The sequence below is a fragment of the Panthera pardus genome, unplaced genomic scaffold (genome assembly GCF_024362965.1).
Source record: "Panthera pardus isolate Hobbes unplaced genomic scaffold, ASM2436296v1 HiC_scaffold_22, whole genome shotgun sequence".
Classification (NCBI taxonomy): Eukaryota; Metazoa; Chordata; class Mammalia; order Carnivora; family Felidae; genus Panthera; species Panthera pardus.
The window spans coordinates 46,035,886-46,061,180 of record NW_026526788.1 but is presented as its reverse complement, the minus strand read 5'-3'; the positions used below and the strand labels follow the sequence as shown (position 1 = coordinate 46,061,180).

Sequence of the window (25,295 nt, the reverse complement as noted above, 5' to 3'; positions counted from 1 at the left end):
ACACACACATCCACATACCACGTGCACATGCGTGCACACACACACACGCCAGACTACAGCCGTGAGGTCATGGCTTCTGCCTCGGTGGTGCAGTTCATGCCTGAAAGCCCCGCCCTGTGGGCTCAGGCTGATGCTGGACTTCAGCTAATCTTCATTCAGCTTCTTCCCCTGTATCATCCTGCTTCCTTCACTCCCCTTTCCTTGAATCCCTCCCTTGATGGATCTGATGAACCTGTGCCCCTGCCTTGGGCTCCACTTCTGAGGAACCCTACCTGAGGCCCTAGCATGCTTTATATATTACACACCCTTGGCCGAGTTTTTGGTCTCAAGAAAGGGGATCTCTGACAACACAGATCATGTCTAGGTTAGTCCACCAGTGTAAAGGCAGGAGTAACCACAAAGGCACTAATTTGAATAATCTCTTTTTTTTTTTTAATGTTTTTTTTAATTATTTTTTTATTTTTATTTTTTTTTCAATATATGAAATTTATTGTCAAATTGGTTTCCATACAACACCCAGTGCTCATCCCAAAAGGTGCCCTCCTCAATACCCATCACCCACCCTCCCCTCCCTCCCACCCCCCATCAACCCTCAGTTTGTTCTCAGTTTGTTTTTTTTTTTAACGTTTTATTTATTTTTGAGACAGAGAGAGACAGAGCATGAACGGGGAAGGGGCAGAGAGAGAGGGAGACACAGAATCTGAAACGGGCTCCAGGCTCTGAGCCGTCAGCCCAGAGCCTGACGCGGGGCTCGAACTCACGGACCGCGAGATCATGACCTGAGCCGAAGTCGGCTGCTCAACCGACTGAGCCACCCAGGCGCCCCTGTTCTCAGTTTTTAACAGTCTCTTACGCTTTGGCTCTCTCCCACTCTAACCTCTTTTTTTTTTTTTCCTTCCCCTCCCCCATGGGTTTCTGTTAAATTTCTCAGGATCCACATAAGAGTGAAAACATATGGTATCTGTCTCTCTCTGTATGGCTTATTTCACTTAGCATCACACTCTCCAGTTCCATCCACGTTGCTACAAAGGGCCATATTTCGTTCTTTCTCATTGCCATGTAGTACTCCATTGTGTATATAAACCACAATTTCTTTATCCATTCATCAGGTGATGGACATTTAGGCTCTTTCCATAATTTGGCTATTGTTGAGAGTGCTGCTATATATAAACATTGGGGTACAAGTGCCCCTATGCATCAGTACTCCTGTATCCCTTGGGTAAATTCCTAGCAGTGCTATTGCTGGGTCATAGGGTAGGTCTATTTTTAATTTTCTGAGGAACATCCACACTGTTTTCCAGAGTGGCTGCATCAATTTGCATTCCCACCAACAGTGCAAGAGGGTTCCCGTTTCTCCACATCCTCTCCAGCATCTATAGTCTCCTGATTTGTTCATTTTGGCCACTCTGACTGGCGTGAGGTGATATCTGAGTGTGGTTTTGATTTGTATTTCCCTGATGAGGAGCGACGTTGAGCATCTTTTCATGTGCCTGTTGGCCATCCGGATGTCTTCTTTAGAGAAGTGTCTATTCATGTTTTCTGCCCATTTCTTCACTGGGTTATTTGTTTTTTGGGTGTGGAGTTTGGTGAGCTCTTTATAGATTTTGGATACTAGCCCTTTGTCCGATATGTCATTTGCAAATATCTTTTCCCATTTCGTTGGTTGCCTTTTAGTTTTGTTGGTTGTTTCCTTTGCTGTGCAGAAGCTTTTTATCTTCATAAGGTCCCAGTAATTCACTTTTGCTTTTAATTCCCTTGCCTTTGGGGATGTGTCAAGTAAGAGATTGCTACGGCTGAGGTCAGAGAGGTCTTTTCCTGCTTTCTCCTCTAGGGTTTTGATGGTTTCCTGTCTCACATTCAGGTCCTTTATCCATTTTGAGTTTATTTTTGTGAATGGTGTGAGAAAGTGGCCTAGTTTCAACCTTCTACATGTTGCTGTCCAGTTCTCCCAGCACCATTTGCTAAAGAGACTGTCTTTTTTCCATTGGATGTTCTTTCCTGCTTTGTCAAAGATGAGTTGGCCATACATTTGTGGGTCTAGTTCTGGGGTTTCTATTCTATTCCATTGGTCTATGTGTCTGTTTTTGTGCCAATACCATGCTGTCTTGATGATTACAGCTTTGTAGTAGAGGCTAAAGTCTGGGATTGTGATGCCTCCTGCTTTAGTCTTCTTCTTCAAAATTACTTTGGCTATTCAGGGCCTCTTGTGGTTCCATATGAATTTTAGGATTGCTTGTTCTAGTTTCGAGAAGAATGCTGATGCAATTTTGATTGGGATTGCATTGAATGTGTAGATAGCTTTGGGTAGTATTGACATTTTGACAATATTTATTCTTCCAATCCATGAGCAGGGAATGTCTTTCCATTTCTTTATATCTTCTTCAATTACCTTCATAAGCTTTCTATAGTTTTCAGCATACAGATCTTTTACATCTTTGGTTAGATTTATTCCTAGGTATTTTATGCTTCTTGGTGCAATTGTGAATGGGATCAGTTTCTTTATTTGTCATTGAATAATTTCTTTCTAATGATAACTAGCTTCTCTTCCCATCAAGTCACAGACCATCTGATATGTACACCCACTCTCCCAACCATGAAAGCTTTCTTGGAGTCCTTCGCCGCTTGCCCTTCTTCCCCCTCTGCCTCAAACAAGTATTAATGGCTTCTTCAACGTCAGGCTCTGGCTAAATTTCAAGATTAACAAAACACTGTCCCCGCTCTCAAGGGAATCACAGGCTACAGGCAAGACAGGTGAGGGGGACACTCTGAGTATAGTAAGAAAAGGAGCTGTAGCAGAGGATTTACAGTGGCTGGGTGGGAGCGGTTCCCTGCAGCCCCTCGTGCATTTCGTGGAGCTCTTGGATCTAGAAGGGAATCTGAGCCTGGCATCTACTGTGAGGGCCAAATTTTGCTCTGAGATGAATATATTTCCTGGGTGTCCAGGATGTGCCAGGCTCTAGTCTAAGCATTTTGACATGTATAGATTATATAATCCCCGTGAACAACCCTATGATGGAGGTACTATTACTCTCCCCATTTTACAGATGAGGAAACTGAGCCCAGAGAAGTTCATTGTCCAGGCCGCATGGTAAGGCAGGGCCTGGCTTTGATCCCAGACCCCATGCTCAGGATCACCTCACTTCCCATCTCCTCCTCACGTGTGCAGCGATTTGGGAACACCCTGCCCACCGTGATCAAGACTATGTTTGTATCACTAAGGGACTGAAATTAATAAGATGGCACTCTTCCACAGGCTTCAGACACCGCTTAGTAGCATATATGTTTCAAGGATTAAACTGTATTTAGGACACATATTAACAGTTTATCATCAGTTCTTAGACTTAAAAAAAAAAATGAAGGGGTCACACAGCTCACCCTCTACCTTCCTCTCTTCCTTCCAAGAGCACATCGCTAGAGCTCCTGCCACAGACTGATGGCATTTAGTGAAATTTCTGTCTTTACCCTATCTTCAGTAATACTTCCAACTTAAAATTTTAGGCCATTTTCATTTTAGTTTAAAATTTAAACTACATTAGAATGTTTTTTCAGGGGGATTGCTCCCAGGCAAGATTTTGTCATTCTGAAATGAAGTGTCATCCTGTTGCCAACATCACTGATGCCAAAGGAAGATCTCATCATTGGGGGAAGATGGTGTCTGTAATGGACTGGATGCCTGTGTCCCCAGAATCCATATGCTGAGCCCTAATTTCCAATGTGATGTATTTGGAGGTGGGGCCTTTGGGAAGTGATTAGGTCACGAGGGTGGAGCCCTCATGAATGGGATTAATGCTTTTATAAAAGGGACCCGGGAGAGCCTTCTTTTCCCTTGCGCCATATAAGGACAAAGTAAGAACAGGGCCATCCATGAGGAAGTGGGCCCCCACCAGACACTGAATCTGCCAGCACCATGCTTTTGGACTTCCAGCTCCAGAACTATGAGAGAAATAAATTCTTGTTGTTTATAAGCCACCCCGTCTATGGTATTTTCTTATAGCAGCCTGAGTGGACTGAGACAACCCCTTCCCTGTCACTATTAACACAGCAGGCCTAAACCGGTAGAGGCAATGTATAGCCCAAAAGGGACCAGAGACAGAAGGGAGAAATGCCAAAACTCATTTGCGCTAAATAATTCCATCACTTTCACTTTGAGGAGCTCCTCCTCGTGGAAATCTGCCCAACCTCCTTAACTCCCTTCCCCAGACCTTTCCTCTGCAATTTTCAGTGTCTCTCCCTGCATCCCACAGGGTGTGCACCTCGGCCTTTCCTCTTCTCCGTTCCTCTAGGAACCAAAAGGGAGCCTCCACCCCCTTGCCTTGAAGTTTCCTTCTCCCAGAATCTGGATTATTTGGTATCTGTAGTCTTTTAATTTGGGGTGAAAGTTGGGGAGACAGTCCGTATGAAGCAAGATGCAAAAATACCTCGCAGTGTATTATTAATAATAATTCTTATTATTAAGAATTAATAATAATTAATAATAATAATAATTAATTAATAATTAATAAGAAGAATAATAATTCTTATTAATAAGAATTAAAAATAAATGTCTACAGCACTTCACTTATTGCTTCAGGGACTTTTGGCTTTCTTTTGTTGTTGTTGTTTGCTTTTTTTCTTCTTTATCCACCAGAGAAAAGCTACTTAAAATCTAAATACGCAAAAAAGGAAAAACAGAAAGAAAGAGAGAGAGAGAAGGAAGAAAGAAAGAAAGAAAGAAAGAAAGAAAGAAAGAAAGAAAGACAGACACGGAAGTTTTCGAAAGGGAGAAATGCTGATCTTGTCTAATGATGCCACAAGTTTACTCCAAAATTGCTCAATACCCCATAATGGAGGAGGGAAAATTGATCGTCCTCATTATCACTGCAGCTCTGTCAATAACAATATTGCCTTGTTTTGAATAAAATGTGCTGGTTTTTTCAATGTTGGTTCCAGTAAAAATGGGGTTTTAGTGAAAATATGAGCAGTAGCAGGAAGCCAGTCTGGTTTCTCCCCCTCCAAATGGATTGATTTTCCTAACGCATATTATTTCCAATGGAGGCTAGGGGGTGGTGGTTCAATTAGGACTCCATGGTGGCTGCGCAGGGTCACCAGGCTGGCCTGCAGGCTGGACCCCCAAGGTAAATTATCACAGAGCAATTTGTGGGACAGCCTTTAGGAGTGTTTTACTTTATCCACTTAACAGTCAAGCCTTCAAGTCTACCCTTGTCTAGCTGTGGATGTTCACTCTTCTTCATCTCTCTCTCTCCTTCACTTTCTCTCCTGGTCCAGATTAATAAGGTCCCAGAGCCCAAGGAGGGCTGGGTCCTGGTGGGGTGGGTTCCTCCAAGGCTTTGGGCACATCAGTCCATGGTGTATCCTGACGTAGATGTAAAAGCCATCAGATGACCACGCGTGCTTCCCCCAGACACTTGAAAGAACAGGGAGTTCTACTGAACTACTCAAATTGGGATTGGTTGCTTATCCCAATTTGGTTGAAATGTTCTTTGATGATTTTGGAAAAGACATGATCTAATTTAAGTGACCTCAGCTCTTCAGAGATATCACAGGTAAGTAGGGCCCACAGATGGGTTTCATTTGACAAGCTGTTATCTTTGCTTACTTAGAATTAGTTCTTTCTATATATGGGTATAAACTTTCCCTTTCGCCACAGCCTGATAGATTCATTTGTGGTGTCCACATGACCCTATAGGTGTGGGAGTTTGTGGTCCTGGCTTATGTGTAAGAAGTCCAAGTAGCACCAAAATCAGTAGAAACCATGTCTGAAGGCACTTTCATTGATCCACTTGAACAGACATGCAACTAAGACCTAAATGCATACGGGTGCCTGCTCCAAACCTGCTTCTTTCATAAATTACATGCATGTGATGGCTAATGCCGCCTGGTAACAGAAGCCCAGGATCTTCTATTTATAAGGGATTTGTCTCTTTCCAACTTACTGCATCCTCCCCTGTGGTACACCCCGTCTCCAGGCCTAGTATAGTCTCTCCCTTTGCCAAATGTGCACACCAGTTTCGACTGACGCCCGAAGCTGGGAATGCCCTTTGTACCCCCATCCCTTTGCCGAGTTCCTAGTTATCATTCAAGAGACAATTCACACGTTCTCACATGTAAGACATCTTTTCAGATTTTCCCAAACAGCACTGTCCATACCTCAATCCTATGACTGCACTCTGGGGTGCCTGAGTGCCTCAGTCAGTTAAGCGTACAACTTCAGCTCAGGTCATGATCTCGCAGTCTGTGGGTTCGAGTCCCCGCATGGGGCTCTGTGCTGGCAGCTCGGAGCCTGGAGCCTGCTTCAGATTCTGTGCCTCTGCCCCTTGCCCACTCACTCTTGTCTCTCCTTCTCTCTCTCAAAAATAAATTTAAATTTTTTAAATAAATAAATAATAAATAAACAAATGCTACACTCTGATGGCTCTCTCAGTAGACAGATGATAGATCACTTTCTACCACTCCCAGTCTCCACCACACTGTGAACCACTGCCTGAAATAATGACCCTTCACCCTTGTTGCCCTAGCACCTGTCTCTGCATCAACTGCAATAGCTTCCCAGTTAGTGCAAGCACAAGGGCTCAAGGTGTTCTAGAAAACAGGAGGTGCACCTAACCCAGAGGGCTAAGAGTGGTCAGAAAAGATGATGTGCCAGCTAAGCGTTGAAAGACAATGAAGACAGAGCCGGACTAGCAGGGAAAATGGTCTTTCTGGGAGAGGCAATAGCATGTGCAAAAATCAAGGGGTGAAAGTGGACATGGCCTTTCAGGGAAAGGCTGGCAATCACAGCCAGTCGTCAGCTGGGCTCACTCATCCCCAGCACCCAATGCCCTCCCCCACGATGAGTCTGTGGTCAGCCGTGAGAACATCGCCAGGGAAATCAGCCTGTAAACATCCATCCAGGAGGCTGCCTGCACCGCCTGGAACCTGAACCATCCGTGGAGAGTTGCCATCCCCTTGGACACACATGCCCTCACTGCATGAGAGCTAGATCAAGTGAGCAGTGGAGCCCAATGCAGGGCTGCAGGAGGCCCAACACCACCCTCAGCCAGAACCCTTCCTGCTGACGGCCAGGCCTTCCCTGCAGGCTTCCTTCCCCCAAGAAGAGGAGGCATAAACTTACCCTGAGTGTCTCTGGTGCTTTAGCCAAAGTCAAGTGTTGACATGACTTTGTTAAGAGATATTGTTAAAGGAGATTTTTTGTTGTTGCTAACAGATTACCATCCACGATCGTCTGGAGGAGATTCCCGGAACAAGGCTGTAGAGTACACAGTCTTTTGTAGAGATGAGGGATTTATTCACAAGCAAACTGTGGCGCAAGGCCTGGCGTGTTGTTTCTGACCTTCCAGACAGACATTCGCCTCCATCACCTTCTAGCCACAGGGCAACCTACCCACAGCTAGGTTCTCATGCTGATTTGACACTGACTAATGAGTGAACTTGGGCTAGCTCCTTATTTTCCCTAGGCCTCAGTTCCTTAGCTTTAAAATGAGAAAAACGAAAATATGTGCCACCCTAGTATGTTGTTGTGGGAGTCAATAGAAACACTTTCTGTGAAAGTGCTTTTTCTTATAGGATGCAGGTGTTTTCAGGATACTAACCCTTCTTGGTTGTGGTCTTCTCCTCTAATGGCGGTAGAGGACACTTCCAACCAAGTGTCTGGCTTTCAAGGCCACTGTGAAGTGTACCAGCTCACTCTAAGAGCGAGAGTATACACCTACCATGTTCGCAGGCTCCGTGGCTAGTGATGAGAGCTAACGTCACTGCCCACTCACTATTTGAAGGCTCACCCTTCTAAGTGTTTTCATGTACTGGCTCATTTAATTCTCAAACACCATGAGCTAGTTGCTATTATTACCCCATCTTACAGATGAGGGAACTGAGGCCAGAGAGATTATAGCTTGCTGAGATTACATGGGGGAGGCACAGGAATCCAAACCAGAAGTTCAGCTCCAGAGGCCACTTTATCACCATAATCGCTGCCTCTCAGGCCCCCAGGTATTGAAGCTTGCAGAGTACTGGCTAGCTCTGGGTTTTCGAGGCAAAACCGATCGACACTGGCGACTCTATGGGTTGGGCGGTGGGTACCTATCCCATCCTGTCTTAGGCCAACCTCTCAAAACTTACAGGAAAAACTAAGCGCTCATGGCTCTGCCCCACACGGGGATCATCTGAATTTAGTAAGTGGTACACAGTAATTTGACCATTTCCGCCATCTTGAGAAGCCAGGTGGGAGCCTCACATATATGTAACTCACCAACAGCCACATTTCTGAGCCACTTGGAATCCCTAGGGCAGATTAGCTCATTACCTCCACAGCTGCCCAGCCAGTCTGGGCAAGTCTGTCCTTTTATTAAGCACAAATAATTTGCTGCTTGACTAACTGATCTTTGTGTGTGCATTCTACTGTTCTACCAACAACTGACCAACAAGTATCTGCCCAGGTCTCATTTCCCCAATGTCTTTCTCTCTCAGCTACCCACCCGGAGATCTGTTCACTATTCCTTGCATGACTAAGGAGGTTTTTCGGATCCCTTGCCATCCTGGCTTCTCACCTCTGGACAAACAGAGGTGCAGCATGTTAAGGGGTCATGGGACGACCACCTCCCTCAAATTGGGCACTATAGTACTATAAATAGAGCAAGAAGTAGAACTCACCATAGCAGTATCCTCACTCACTTGGGACAATTACTGACCTTGCACCAAACCCCCTAGGACTCTCTCACGTATTCTGTTCCTTCCCCACCCAGTGGATATGTGCATTAAGACATGAGCACAGGCCTGATCATCTCTGCTGAATTTTGAGTCAATGGGATTCTGATCCGTTACTCAGGCTGGTAGAAACCTTCACAGCCCCATTTCGTCATCCAGTGGGTAACTCCTCCTCCCAGTTTTATGCTATCCACCATTGGAGCTTCACCCAGGTCATAGACCAAATGCAAAACAGGCAGAAGAGAGAACTCAGCCTTTTGATTCCTAAGTAGACTGTAACATGTAGTTCAACATCAATTCTCTGTTATTAATTTCACAATAGTAAAATGCCAGTTGGAAATATACCTAAAATGCATTATCTTCCATTTACTCTTTCCAAATTTCTTGTATGCCATGACTCAGAGTCCTAGGAATACAGACTGCCAAAGCTAGAAGGGAAGGGTGTGGGGGTACAATGGAGCCAGTGTCTGATGAGCAGATACTTTGTGCCAAGTACTATGCTAAGTACTTTACAACTACACTCTCCACTACTTTTCCCAATGGGGAAATATTATAAGGGGACACTGAGACTTGAAGATACATCCGTTTCCTATGGCCACATAGCTAATGAGTGTCAGAACTGGCACTCCACCCAGGTCTTACTCCAAAGCCCATGATTTTAACAGTGTCATGCATTCATCATAAGGAAGGGAATTTAAATCTCTTAAGGGTCCTAAACTGATGGTGTATAAAAGTGTTTTATTTGGTGGGCACAGTTTGGCTTTCCTCCTGTTTTATTGCCCCTTAGTTAAGTGGAAGTGCCTTTAGGCAAGACAAGAACCCTTCCCTAGAGCCACAGGCCTCAACACTTCCTATTATGTATACCTACTCATTTCCTTTACCTCCCTGGTCCCAAGACATTGAGTTTGCAACCCCTGTGATCTAGGCCAAATCTGAGTAGCTGAAACTGAGATGTGGAAACAGGAAGTAGCCTACATGAGTCGTGGAACTAATGATGGTAGAAAAGACCAGAAGCGAGGTTACCTGACAATTGGGCCAGAGGTCTTCCCATCTAACTTTAACTTCTACTCCATCATTCTACATTCCTTGTGTCTTGCTTTTGATCCTCTTTGTCATTATGTGAGATTGTGTCTATTTGCTCTATTTAAGAGGTTCCCCTAAAAAGAAAACTGGATTTTGACCAGGATTGAGATTTTTCTCATTTAGAAACAATAGAAACCGGGGGCTTTGGGAGTTCAGTAGGAAAGAGCATAGGTTACCCAAAATTCACCATATTTGGAATTTCTGATGTGTCACAATTTAACAAAATGAGACTCCTACTTTACCCATTTCCTTGTTGGAGGAAATGGCTCTTTTAAAATAGCCTGCTCTTACACAACGCTACCCAGGGCTAGTAACACTGTCAATATTTTAGTTATTTGAAACCCATATGATTAGTTCAATGTGTTTGAAATGCAGGCTAATTCCAGAAAATGGCATGCTTTTCCAAATTAAGGTACAAAGAGTTGATAGACAAATGCAGCCCTGAGCCTGATCTTTTTTTCTGTCCCATCAGACTTCCCAGGACTTTTCCAGGGCGGTAGAATCTGGAACGCACCCAACAGTGACCTGCGGTACTGACTGACTGTAGACCAAGGTCTCCCTAATACCCAGGTCTGATCATGTTGTTGCTTTCCAATAGCCTCCTGTGGTTACCAAGTCCACGCAGGAAAGGCCACTCAGCACAGAGGCTGGAGGTCCAGGAGCCTGGCATCACAGACGTCTGCCACCTAGCAACCATGTTAAATCTGTCGCTCAATTTCTACAAGTTTCAAGTCCTCATCAGCAAAGTGGGAACACTGATATCCACCTTGCAGGGGTCTTATAAAGATAAAATGCTTGTAGAGTTTCCGGCCACTAAAAGCAGTAGTTTCACCACTTAGCAAGTGTTTCCCATGCTGCGGTGTATGTTCTGCTCACTGTGCTGAGCGCTCACGCACTGCGTCATTTAATCGTCAACAATAATGCCACAAGGAAGATATTATTATCCCCCACGCTACAGCCAAGAAAGTTAAGGGTCACAGAGGTTAAGTCATTTCCCACAGCTGTGTGACTGTTCAGGGGCAGAGCTGAGATCTGAAACCCTGCTGTCTTCAAAGCTTGAAATCTACTCTCATACAGTAGGTGTTCACTTAAGAGTGGTGCACGTGGTGATGATGATGATGATGATGATGATGACGATGATGGATGGTAACCCAATACAATTCAATTCTCTTAGCATGGTATTCAGGGCCCTTCATGGTGTGGCTTTGGCTGACTTTTGCAGCCCTACTCACTGCCTTTCTACCCATGTGGTCTACCCTAGCCCAGCTGAACGACTCAAAGTCCCCAAATACACATCTTCACGCATGCTTCTATCTGTGGATGAGCTTCTCCTCTTCCCTCCCTCCTCTACCTGAGCTGGCATGGGCATGTCTTTTTTTGTTTGTTTTTTTATTTATTTATTTGAAAGAGAGAGAGAGAGAATTTGTGGAGGAGGGACAGAGAGAGAGAGAGAGAATGAGACAGATACTCTGAAGCTAGCAGCACAGAGCCTGACACGGGGCTCGAACTCACGAAGGGTGAGATCATGACCTGAGCGGAAGTGGGTTGCTTAACCAACTGAGCCACCCAGGCGCCATTTCTTTAAAGCCTGGCTCCAGATTCCAGCCATATCCCCAGCTCTCTGTGGCTTTCCCTCCCCTCTGTCCCGAGGCCCGGTGGGCAAACCTTTGTTATAGTCATGAGAGTGTGGTCTTGCTGTCTTCTACACTCCTCTTCCTAGCCACCCTCGACTCAGAGTGTGAGCTCCCGTGACATTCATCTCTGAATCCCCAGCAGCATCTAGAAGGTGTGAGTAATTATTCACAGTCGCACGTACATCCCATTGGCTGCTCCGTCACAATCTGAGTTCCACCTCTGTGAAACTGGCTCTGGCTTCCCACCCTCTGAGTTACACTTACGAGCACAAGCAAATGCCCCCCACTAGGCACTGAAAAAGGCAGTCCTGATGAAAGCAGAGTGATGCTGGGGACCAGAGAGCCCTTGCAGGACCGGTCAGAGTTCTGGCCCACAGCCACATCCTTACAACGAGACCCTTAAGGCTGCTGAGCATCTAGAAAGGGAAAACGTCTTCTTGCCAATTTGTTGCTTCTTTCTGAGGCCAACTCAGCCCCCAGAGAACTGAGCTGGACTCCATGTCTGCCTTGTGCTTAGGACAGCAACAGTCACAGCTGAATTCCCCCAGTCCAATTTTAACACTGGTGATGACACAGGAGGCCAAAAAAAACCCCAACCGGATTATCTTTCCAAGAGCAGTTCATGGTGCTAACATTTTGGAGGGTCGGGGGAAAGACACCTCTTGGTTGTGAGCAAAACAATTTCCTGCGGCCATGATTAGAAATAAATCAGGGGCACCTGGGTGGCTCAGTTGGTTGAGCGTCCGACTTCGGCTCAGGTCATGATCTCGCAGTTTGTGGGTTTGAGTCCTGCGTCGGGCTCTGTGCTGACAGCTCAGAGCCTGGAGCCTGCTTTGGATTCTCTGTCTCCTCCTCCGTCTGCCCCTCCCAAGCTCATGCTTTGTCTCTCTCTGTTTCTCAATAATAAATAAACGTTAAGAAAAATAAATTAAAAAAAAAAAGAAATAAATCAGATACCCCATATGTGTAGTTATTTAAGCTATCACCCCTGAAATGACATCTGTGCCTTGGAAAGCCATCAGTTTCTCACCCATGAGGTAGGAAGATCATCTGAGGAGTGTGGCTACACGTGTAATGCTGGGAATAATCAGGCCCACCTAAAGGGAGAGGGGGATCTCACATTCCATCCTCTTCGTAACACTGCCATCTACTGCACTTTCCTGCACTAAAGATGCAGTCCTGCAGCCCTTTCTGTTCTGGCTTTTTCCTGTGTGGTCTCGTTTCTCATTTGATTTGCTCTTCTATTGATTGTTATGAGGTTTCCCACCCCCCCCTTCCAGAAATTAATTACTGTAATTATTCAACTTTTAATAGCTGATTTGGCATCTGCAGCAAATATTTGAGAAAACGCACTACTACATTTCATTTGCATGTTTGAGACAGTGAGGGAGAATTAGACTTCTCCTTAAATTACTTATTGTGACTTGACTGGAGAAAAAGAATCCTAACAAATGGAGCTCTCATTTGCACACTTAATACGTCCGATTGCCATCACAGAGGAGTAGAGCCCACTCCATGCACTAATGTGACAACTCACAGAGTGGATCTGAAACTCAGGTCCATCCATACAATTTCCATGCCCTAGGAGATGAGAGATAGGCCACTTTCTGCTCTGTCTCACGTCACGGGTCATCACTGGGGTGGAGTTTCGCACAACACATCACCAGCAACCGCCTGACTGCTAAGGCCACTCATACCACTGGCTTGGTTGTTCTCATTGCAAGCACATTGCGTGGTTGGAAATATAGCTGAGGAAGCCAGACATCCTCACAATGAGGCTATTGCACCTGGAAAAATGTACAAGGCTAAGAATGCATGATCCTACATTCTGCCAAAGCTTCAAAGAATGAGAGACCCATTCATCAAGCACTTCTTGACTTGGGGCCTGGGAGTGAGTTCCAGACCTCTCCTCACCAGCCCCATGACCACAGAACTTTCTTGAGCCTCAAGCACTTGCAAAATGGGGAGATTCTAGAGTACTGGAATGAGCTGTTACGAATATTGATGAAATAACATGCCTAGCATAGAGATAGCCCCTGAGTGTCTATTAGTTTCCAAAATGCTCCAGGCAGGCCAATCTTGAATGCCAAGGTAAAGAAAGCAAAGTCCCACGCTTGAGACAACTGAATGGTTAGACGACATTTAAAGAATTAAAGGACATTTTATTTAGGGGTCGAATATTTTTATCTACCAGTTAATGCTTAAGGCAAGTAGGCACTGGTCTTAAAAGATAACCCCTAATAATTCCTTCTGTCCTATATATATGCATGCAACCCCTCACGTCAGTACGGGAGGCATATGGCCCTTCCCACAGAGTCTAAGCTGAACCTATGACTCACTTTGACCAGTAGACCAATGCTGTGGAAGCCAGGCTGCCTTGTTCAAGGCCTAAGCCTTTGGAAGGGCAGGCAGCTTCTGCTTTTGTGCCCTTGGGGTCTCTGAGCTACTATGTGGCCGGTTGGAGGGTCCACTTGGAAGGACACAGGTAGAGGCCAGATGGAGAAGGCTCCATGGAGGAGAACCCAGGATCTTATAAACAGCTCAAACCAAGGCCCCAGACATGTGACCCAGCCCGGGAAGCCCCTGCCATCAGAACCAGCTTTGCGAGGCACCAGTTGCATGAGTAAAGAAGACATCTTAAATGGTCCATCCCACCGGCTACCACGTGGCACAGAGAGGAGCTGTCCCTGCCGTGCCCGTCTAAATTCCTACCCCACACGTACCGTGAGAAGGAATGACATGGTTTGTTAACTTGGCAGTAGTTGATTACACAGCAACAGATAACTAAAGAGACAATCAGACCCATTTTATCCCAGCCTGCTGCTTTTCCATAAATGTTGAAAAATATAAAGTGCCTTCCATGTCACTATGACGTGTGTCTCTATTCATTGGTTTGATAATCATTTCATTGTCACTTCCCAGAAAAGGAATAAGAACCAGAACAATGATTCCAGTTACAAAGGGACATAGAGCCATGGAAACAGGTCAGCCCCCCACTCTTTTTTTTTTTTTTAAGCCTGTATCAAATACTACAGAATTGCCTTAGTGAAAACAGTTCCCTTCCTTACACATCAAGGCTTTTGCTCCTGACTCTACTTCTCTCACTGACTTCGGAGGACTTATAGTATTTTACCAGGTCATTGACATTTTCAGGCTGTGACTAATAACGCCCCTAGTTGTCACTTCTTCCTAGAACATATCATTTCCTTTTTAAGTCCTGGACAAAGAAAAGCTGGGCCTGCAACCCCCGCCCCTCATTCTTCCCAAGGAAGCCACCGCTGTGCAGGGAACAGACCAGGAGACCTGTCGCCAGGTAGGACCACATTTAATACCAAGTCCACCAACGGGGAATCCTTCAAAGCACTTTACGTTGTCTGAGTCTCTGGTTCCCCGCTGGTTAAAACAGACAATAATACTCCCGCTGAAACTGCTGTGAGGACAAATAAGCCGTGAAAGGGTCCAGCACCACGCCTGGTTGCTCCGTTCCACTCACTTCCTTCCATCTGCTGCTAAGCAAAGCGTGCATCCTCCGGGTCTTCCTCAACCCTTCCAGTTTCTTCTTCAGAATTTCTAAAGTATTTATCATACAAACGGAGTGAACTTGTTCAAGAATTGTCTTGTTCTACTGCTCCATCCTTTCACTCTGCAATAGGGCCCTTGGTTCTTCCAGGACGGGAACTTGAGGGTTGCCTTTGACTTCCTCTTCCCGCTCCCTGGACCCATTCATCTCGGGGCTCTGTGATTCGATGTCTCCTCTCTCTTCACACTGACCCAGACACCACCCTACCTGAGCCACCGCCAATGTGGAACTGCAGACATGGCCCGCTAACTTCTGTCCCCATTCCCAGGCCCTTCCCCACGCAACGACGAAAGAGATATTTCTGATACAAAAACCCGATAGAGTCATCGTCCGCTCCCTTGAGAGATGCTTCTTGCTGCCCTTGAGACAGAACTCCATACTTAAACAAGGCTCCAGTCTTCCTCTGCCTGTCACATCTGACACATTCCCCACTCTCCCCCTTTGCTCCCACTCCAGCCGCCTGCAGCAGACTCCTTCCTGCCTGGTTAATTGTTACTCATCTTTCAGGGCTCGGCTTGAATGTCACCATCTAGGAGATGGCTTCCCTGACCTCCACCCCTTCCTCTAAATTAGATTGAATTAGGCCTTCCCCCATCTCCATTCCCATTATTCTTTCTCGGCATCCTGTTTTTCCCCTCATTATCACTTGTCATAATTGGTAATTGTATATTTATTTGTGAGCTTATTTATTTAGCCTGTCTGCACTGGTACCACTTCTTGGTCCCCATGATGGATGCAGGATCCATGGACAGGCTCCATCTTGTCAGCCTGGCATATCCTCCACAGAGCGCCAAGCCAGGATCACAGCCAACATCCACAGGACGGATGAATGGATGGGAGGCAAGGACTGCTGAGCCCCCCAAGGCCCAGCACCATCCTTAGCATCCAGGGCTTGCCTCATGAAGGTTGAATCATTTCAACTAGTTTTTGTTTGGCTGTTGTTTTTAGAAGGTCACTTTGCCAGAAGAAATGACCTGTTTTAAATGGCCTTGGAAGGGGGGGGCAGAACTCAGTCAAGGGTCGCAGACATACTGAATCTCCCCTGCGGAAGGTGCTTTGCGAGGGCGGCTCTGCTAATGCAGGGCACTGAGGGCAAAAGCAAAAAAGAAAACGGTCTGGCCGGAAGGAGCTTAAACGATCAGTCATGTGAAAAAGACAAAGATGTGTGTTCATCAACAAGTACCTGGGGGTGGTCTTCATGGTACAACCGAGGCAGCAGTCTCACCATGATGCACAGGACCCCGGGGTGTATGATCACAGCGTCCCCTTCATCCATCCTGCAGAGAGAAGGGGGAGCAGGGTATCAGCTTTGAGTTTTCCAGTGTCTTTTGCTTTTCACAAACCTTTCTGAATTTTTCTAAGACAGGCCATAATACACATCCTCAGTCTACCACTAATTATCTATATGACTTTGAAATAATTAGTCTGAGCTGAATTTTCCCCAACTAGACAGTGGAGCTCATAAACTGGAGCTCTTGCCTCAGAGAGACGTTAAATAATGCTTTTGTGCACCAGGATGCTGTGGCTGGTTCACAGTTGATATTCAACGCAAGTTAGCTGCCTGTCCTTTCCCCTTCTTTCCAGGCATTGTAGGAGATGGAGCCGCTCTCGGTTTATGTTGAACACACACATACAAGGGCTTCCGGATCCCTTCAAGATGGTGTAAGCATGCTCTACTCTGTCCTACCCACCGAATGCAACTCAAAACTCACATAGGACACACGAGCAGCTCTCTGATGGCTCTGAAACATAAATGGTAGCAGAGAGGGAAACCAAACCCAAAGCACCAGGCAACTGGCATTGAGTTTATTTCCTGGGGCTTCTCCCTCCAGCATTCCTTGGTATGGCTCATAGGGAGTCTGAAAACTGAAATGGGTACCACGTGCAGACAAGGACAGAGCACCAAGAAAAGATCTCTGTTTCTGGTCTGAGGAGCAGGAAAGGAGGCCACTGCAAATCATAGAACACGGAGGAGAACCCCTGGGATTTTCTTTGCTAGATTTCTTCATTCTTTCTCAGCCAGCCTCCAGGCAACCCCACAGCAGTAGCAGTGGCCAGGCAGGTGCCTGAAATCCTGGGAGAAGACAATCCTCTCAAACCAAAATAACCATGGTTCCAAGAATATAGGCCAAATTCCTACTGCTGTTGTCCCTCTTTTTCCTTTCCTGCTTGGCCCCAGAAACAGATGCAGTGGTGAGAAGTATGTGAAATGGCAGCAAAACTAACGCTTCACATTCCTATACAGAGGAGAAGGAAGGGGCCCCTGAGAGCCATAAAGTATTGGGGAGATGATGACGAGGAGGAGACTTAAGAACGTCAGATGATGTATCAACCTCTGGGCTCAACTCTGAGCTAGCTGTGCATGTGCGGATCTGACCCTAAACCACATTCCAAAGGCTTTGAGAACTGAACTCAAGGAGAAACTACCACCCTATACTGGCAACTTCATGGGCAAATAGAGAATAGATCAAATCGCACTGGCAAGTCTGTGAAACCAAACTAACACTGGAAATGTTGTCCACAGAAGGTAGGTAAGACCTTGCAGACTGAACCTAACCTGGTTGGTTGCCTGCTAAAGCAAAATAATCAACATTCTCCAGAAGACATGAACAGAAGCTAGAGTTTACAACATTCGAAATGTCCTAGACACAATCTGAAATTACTTAGCATAGAACAAGTCAGAGAAATCTCAATATCTCACACAGAAAAAGATAATCAATAGATGATGAGAAGCTTGAGATGACATAGATGTTGGAATTATCAGACAAAACTTTAAATCAGCTGTTAGTAACCACACTGGTAAGGAATAAGGGTGAATACTATTGAAATGAATGAAAAGCTAGAAAGTCTCAGTAAAGAAACTGAAGCAGTAAAAAAAGAGTCAAATGGAAACTTAAGAGCTGAAAATACAATAATGAATTTAAAAATCTCACTAAATGAGAACAATAAAACAATAAGATGAAAGAGATAAGAGCCCATGAATTGAAAGATGGATCAACAGAAATTGCCCAATGTGAACAACAAAAAAAGTTTTCTTTTTTCAACATAAGAAAGCCTCAAACTCATGTGTAATAATACTGAAGGATCTAACATCCTATTGTAGGAGTTCCAGAAGAATAGGAGAACGAGTGTAGTGTAAAAAAAATTTTTCAGGAAAGTTTTAGCCATTGTTTCTTTAAATCTGGTGAAATACATACCCTTAAAGATTTAAGAAGCTTAACAAAATCAACAAAGCAATATGTGCCCAGGAACATCACAGTCAATCTACTAAACTCTAAAGACAATTAAAAAAATCTTGAAAGCAGCCAGAGGAAAAAAAAAAAACACACTATATACAGGGGAACAACAATTTGAATGGCTGTGGATTTTCTCATGAGAAATCAGAAACTAAAGGAACAATAATTGTAAAGTGTTGAAAAGAAATACACATAATTCCATATCCAGGAAAATATCTTTCAGAAATAAAGACAAAAGAAATATGTTCCCAGATGAAGGAAAACAAAGAGAATTTCTTGTCATGAGATTTTCTCAAAAAATAACACTGGAAGTTTTTCAGATGGGAGGGAAATAGTAATAGAAAGAAACATGGTATTTCAGGAATGAAGAAAGACCAAGAGAAATGGTAAATAATCGGACAACCTTAACAGAGTATGTTTTTTCAGGGCACCTGGGTAGCTCAGTCAGTTAAGCATCCTACTCTTGATTTTGGCTCACGCCATAATCCCAGGGTAGTGGGATCAAGCCCCACTTTGGGGTCTGTGCTGACAGTGTGGTGCCTCCTTGGGATTCTCTTTCCCTCTCCCTCTACCCCTGCCCCTTCTTGTGTTCACTCTCTCTCTTTCTCTCTCTCTCTAAATAAATATTTTTTTAAATAGACTACATTTTTTCTGAAGTTCTTAACATATGTATGATGGTTGAAAGAAAAATATTACTAGATGTAATACTATGAATATTACAACAAAAATAGCAGAGAGTAAAGGAACCTGCATAGAGGTAAACTTTCTGTATTCCATTTGAAGTAGCAAAATATTAATTCTAAGTTGGATGTTAAGTATGTGCATTGTAATCCCTAAGACAAGCACTAAAGAAAGAAGACAAAGAGAGATAGTAAAAAAATACTACAGATACATTTAAACTGAATACTATAATATATTCAAATAATCCACAAAAAGTTAGGGAAAGAGAAACAGAGGAACAAAAAAGGGGGAACAAGGAGAAAACAAATAACAAAATGGTAGACCTAAGTCCAACCATATCAAAAATTACATGAAATAAAAATTTTCCACATACCCCAATTAATAGACACATATTGTCAGAATGGGGGAAAAACCCCAAACTATATGCCACACACTTGAAATATTATAGACAGATTAAAAGAAAAAGGTAGAAAAAATTTAAACCATGCTAACACTGAGCAAACGAAAGCTGGGTGTGGCTCTACTAATCCTAGAAAAAAACAGGCTTCAGAGCAACGAAAATTACCAGGAATGAACAGGTTATGTTGCACAATCATTAAAGGCGGCACAGCACCCGAAACGTGTAGGCATTTCACAACAGAGCATCAAAATTCATAAAGAAAAACTAGTAGAAGTAGAAGGACAAACAGACAAATTCACAGTTATAGCTGGAAACTTCAACACTCTTCTTTCAGTAATTGATAGGAAAAGTAGACAGAAAACAATCAAAAGTATAAAACTGAACAACACCATAAACAACCAATGTGATTGACGTAGGGAACATTCCACTCAACAACTTCAGAATACACCCTCTTTTCACATTCTGTGGAAATTTTGTCAAAAGAGACCATAGTCTAGGTCATAAAATAAACCTTGAACCATATCAAATAAGTATAATCATACAAAGTATGTTCTCTGATCGTGACAGAATTAAATTAAAAATGAATAATAGAAAGATAAATGAAAATGTTCCATGTACTTGGGAACTAAACAACGTATTTCTTATTAGTTGTGATAAAAAACAAATGACTTAAAACTTACTATCTTAACCATTTTCAGGTGACCAGTTCAGTGGTATTCAGCACATTCATGCTGTAAACAACATAGTTCTAAATAGCTCATGGGTTAAAGACAAAGTTTCAAGAAAAGTTTTAAAATATTTTGAACTTAGGTGCCTGAGTGGCTCAGTCGGTTAAGCAGGTCATGATCTCATGGTCATGAGCTAGAGCCCTGCATCAGACTCCATGCTGGGAGTGGAGCCCACTTAAGATTCTCTCTCCACATCCCCCCTGCCCCTCTCTCTCTCTCTCTCTCTCTCACTCTCTCAGAAAATAAATAAGTAAATAAATAAATAAATTTTAAAATAAAATAACATGATCACACACAGAAAAAAGCATTTGAGAAATTTGACATTTGTTCATGAAAAAAGTTATCAGTAAACTAGAAATAGAAGGAATTATCCATAACCTGATACTGGACACCTAAAAGGAGGAAGAAACCCAGAGCTGATATAATATTTGATGGCAAAAGATTGACTGAACACTTTCTCCCCAAGACTAAGAACAAATCAAGGATGTCTGCTGTCACTGGTCCTATTCAGTACCGTGTTTGGAACAACAGATTGGAAAGGAAGACATAAAACCTCACTATTCCCAGACAATATGATTGTCTACACAGAAAATCCTAAACAATGTATTTAAAAAAAAAAAAAAAACTCTTAGAACTAATAAGTGAATTTAACAAGGTCTCAGGGTTCACAATTACATGTAAAAATTAATCATATTCCTATATACTAGAATTAAACAACTGGAAAACAAAACGTTAAAAATGTCACGTAAAATAAAGCTCAAAAAACGAATAAATACTTAGGTATAACTCTTTTTTTTTTAAGTGTGCTGGGGAGCTCTTTCTGCCCACAGGTCCTGTCCCCATGCTTTAATAAAATCACCTTTTTGCACCAAAGACGACTTCAAGAATTCTTTCTTGGCCATCGGCTCCAGACCCCATGAATCCCACTGTCACTCCACAACCTCATAAATTTGGACCACAGTGGCCAAAAAGCACCAGGAAGGTTCTAATTTTATAAGTACAAATAGCCAAATTTAGATGAACTTTCTGAATTTGCCCCATAAAGTCATATTCAAAACATGAAGTATTGGAAAAGGAGGGGCCAACATGGTGGAGAAGTAGGAGGATCCAAAGTTCCCTCCTCTCTCAAACAAAGCAGTGTTAACGGACTTTGAACTCTGAGAGTCCAGGAGACAAAGAGACAGTCGCTTCCAGGGACCCACTGGGACAATCTGAGGGGCCTTAGGTGCGTGATTGCGAGCTGGGAGAGAGAAAACGAACGGAGGGGAGGGATCCCTTTCTGCGGAGAGAAGAGGAAAGAGAAAGAGCAGCTGGGGAAGCACAGGACTATATCTGGACAAGAGAAAAACCTTGGACCTGGATGGAGAAAGATCCAATCTCTAACTCCCGGGGCTTTCTCCGGACTGGAGTTGGCTGCTGGGATTGCGCACCTGGCGAGGAGAGGAGCCAGCCCCGGGTTCAGTGGCTAGGTCAGGGGTGCAGTCCCCAGTAGGAGAAAGCGATCCCCTCCCTGGAGAGCTGTGGGACAGGACAAAGCCTGCTTGCGCCTGCCAGCAGGGGACCATATATCAGGCGGTGCAGAGCAGCATTTCCCCAGTATCTGCCGGAGGAGGGAGTTTGAACCCCAGCCAAGCACCAGGCACAGGAGTGGGCAAGACAAACCACCTCGTTTGCACCTGCGGTACAGTGAGGACGGCTGGATCAGTGTGGTTTGGGATATCCGTCTGTGGAGGAGAGACTGGGGTGTCGCCATTTTTCTCCCCATCACCAACAAGGTGGGGCTTCAGGGATGGGACCGCAGGGCCCACAGTGGAGGCGGGGCCGCCTATGCCAAGCCACGCCCATCCGCGTCTGGGAACTGTGTATCTACTGGAGCGGAATCAATGCTGATGAACCGGAAGGCCCCTCCTCCAGACCAGCGCTGCTGCATTGCCTGGTCTAATTCTTGGACGGTTCTTATTATATAGATATAGTCTTCCTTTTCTCCTTCTTATCTCTCCCTTCCTCTAGTCTGGTTACTCTGGTCTTTGGTCTGTTTAAGCAGACATATCTAATCCATTCTCTTGATCCACGTTTCACACCTCCTTTATTCTCCTTTCTCTCTCTCTGGATTAAGCCGTATAGTTTCTCTGTCTGATCAAGTTTTATTTTTTTCTTTTTCCCCACCCCTGTCATTTCTTTCTTTGTATGGGATAAGGCCTCTTCCATCAGCATCGCCTCCACCCTGTTGTTTACTTGTAGCTGGGGTCTCTGGTTTTCTGTTTTTGAGGTTTGTTTGTGGGGTTGTGTGTTTTTGTTTTCTGTTTGTTTTCCTTTCCAGGGCTACTTCAACAAACAAATCAAAGCACACGTAGTGGAGGGTTCAAAACATCACTACGAGTAGGGAGATAAAGTAACCAATGTCACGACAACAGAGTGCAAGTAACACTCTCCAAAAAATACCTCCGGAAGGGCCACGCCCTGGACCGTGTATGACCCCTCTTTAATATAGTAGTGCTCACAGGTGCAGGGCACATAACAAGCTTTTAAAACACATAAGGGACAGAAAGCTAGCCAAAATGATGAAACGGAAGAATTTTCCTCAAAAGAATTCCAGGAAGAAATGACAGCTAAAGAATTGCTCAAAACAGATACAAACAATATAACTGAACAAGAATTTAGAATAATAGTCATAAGATTAATCGCTGGACTTGAAAAAAAGCATAGAAGACAATAGAGAATCTATTGCTGCAGAGATCAAGGAACTAAAAAATAATCATGATTAATTTTAAAATGCTGTAAATGAGGTGCAAAATAAACTAGAGGAGGTGACAGTGAAAACTGAAGAGGCAGTGGAGGAGAATAGGTGAAACAGAAGATAAAATTATGGAAAAATATGAAGCAGAGAAAAAGAGGTAAAAAAAATTATGGATCATGAGGGGAGAATTATAGAACTAAGTGATTCAATGAAACTAAACAATATCTGTATCATAGGAGTTCCAGAAGAAGAAGAGAGAGAAAAAGGGACTGAAGGTGTGCTTGAACAAATCATAGCTGAGAACTTCCCCAATCTGGGGAAGGAAACAGACATTGAAATCCAGAAGGCACAGAGAACTCCCTTCAGATGTAACTTGAATCAATCTTCTGCACGACATTATCATAGTGAAACTGGTAAAATACAAAGATAAAGAGAGAATTCTGAAAGCAGCTAGGGATAAACGGGCCTTAACCTACAATGGTAGACACATAAGAGTCATAGCAGATCTATATACTGAAACTTGGCAGGCCAGAAGGGAGTGGCAGGAAATTTTCAATGTGATGAATAGGAAAAATATGCAGCCAAGAACCCTTTATCCAGCAATCCTGTCATTCAGAATAGAAGGAGAGATAAAAGTTTTCCCAAACAAACAAAACCTGAAGGAATTCATTACTGCTAAACCAGTCCTACAAGAAAGAGATCCTAAGGGGAACTCTGTGAGTGTTGCAAAGACCACAAAGGCAAGGGACATCACTAGAAGCAAATATCCACAGATAGCACAACGAGTCTAAACCCGTATCTTTCAATAATAACACTGAATGTAAAGGGACTAAATGCTCCAATCAGAAGACTTAGGGTATCAGAATGGATAAAAAAAAAAAAAAAAAAAAAACAAGACCCATCTATTTTCTGTCTACAAGAGACCCATTTTAGACCTGAGGACACCTTAAGATTGAAAGTGAGGGGTGGAGAACCAGCTATCATGCCACTGGGAGTCAAAAGAAAGCTGGAGTAGCCATACTTATATCAGACAAACTAGATTTTATAAAGACTGTAACAAGAGATGAAGAAGGACATTATATAATAATTATGGGGTCTATCCATCAGGAAGAGCTAACAATTATAAATGTTTATGCATTTATATATGGGAGCACCCAAATATATAAAACAATTAATCACAAACATAAGCAACCTTATTGGTAAGAATGGTAATTGCAGGGGGGGCGCCTGGGTGGCTCAGTCGGTTAAGTGTCCGACTTCGGCTCAGGTCACGATCTCATGGTCCGTGAGTTCGAGCCCCGCGTCGGGCTCTGGGCTGATTGCTCAGAGCCTGGAGCCTGCTTCCGATTCTGTGTCTCCCTCTCTCTCTGCCCCTCCCCCGTTCATGCTCTGTCTCTCTCTGTCTCAAAAATAAATAAACGTTAAAAAAAAAAAAAAAAAGAATGGTAATTGCAGGGGACTTTAATACTCCACTTACAACAATGGATAGATCATCTAGGCAGAAAATCAATAAATAAACAATGGCCTTGAATCATACACTGGACCAGATGGACTTGAGAGATATATTTAGAACTTTGCATCCTAAAGCAGCAGAATATACATTCTTCTCAAGTGCACATGGAACATTCTCCAAGATGGATCACATACTGGGTCACAAAACAGTCCTCAATAATATAAAAGAATTGAGATCATACCATGCAAACTTTCAGATCACAATGCTATGACACTTGAGATCAATCACAGGAAAAAGTCTGGAAAACCTCCAAATGCATGCAGGTTAAAGAACATCCTACTATAGAATGAATGGGTCAACCAGGCAATTAAAGAAGAAATTTAAAAATATATGGAAACAAATGAAAATGAAAATACAACAATCCAAACCCTTTGGGATGCAGCAAAGGCAGTCCTAAGAGGAAAATACATTGCAATCCAGGCCTATCTCAAGAAATAAGAAAAATCCCAAATACAAAATCTAACAGTACACCTAAAGTTCTAAAGGAACTAGAAACAGAACAACAAAGAAACCCCAAACCCAGCAGAAGAAGAGAAATAATAAAGATCAGAGCAGAAATAAAAAATACAGAATAAAAAAAAATAAATAGTAAAACAGATCAATGAAATTGAGTTGGTTTTTTTGAAAAAATAAACAAAATTGATAAACCCTGGCCGGACTTCTCAAAAAGAAAAGAGAGAGGACCCAAATAGATATAATCACGAATGAAAATGGATTTGTCACAACCAATCCCTCAGAAATTCAAGCAACTATCAAAGAATACTATAAAAAAAACTATGCCAACAAACAGGACAACCTGGAAGAAATGGACAAATTCCTGGACACCCACACACTACCAAGACTCTAACGGGAAGAAACAGAAAATTTGAACAGACCCATAACTAGTGAAGAAATTGAATCAGTTATCAAAAATCTCCCAACAAATAAGAGTCCTGGACCAGATGGCTTCCCTGGGGAATTCTACCAGACATTTACAGCAGAGTTAATAATTATCTTTCTCAAG

The 25,295-nt window shown here is 43.6% G+C and overlaps 1 protein-coding gene across 4 annotated transcripts in view; it reads right to left on the bottom strand.

Annotated features, from left to right (window-relative positions):
- WDFY4 (WDFY family member 4) overlaps nucleotides 1-25,295 on the bottom strand; it is a 295,826-nt gene that overhangs the window by 200,106 nt on the left and 70,425 nt on the right. For all 4 annotated transcript variants that reach the window (XM_019444889.2, XM_019444887.2, XM_019444885.2 and 1 more), the window contains one exon: nucleotides 16,181-16,274. In XM_019444889.2, coding sequence (XP_019300434.2) covers nucleotides 16,181-16,274 — 94 coding nt within the window. The remainder of the gene's footprint in view (nucleotides 1-16,180; nucleotides 16,275-25,295) is intronic.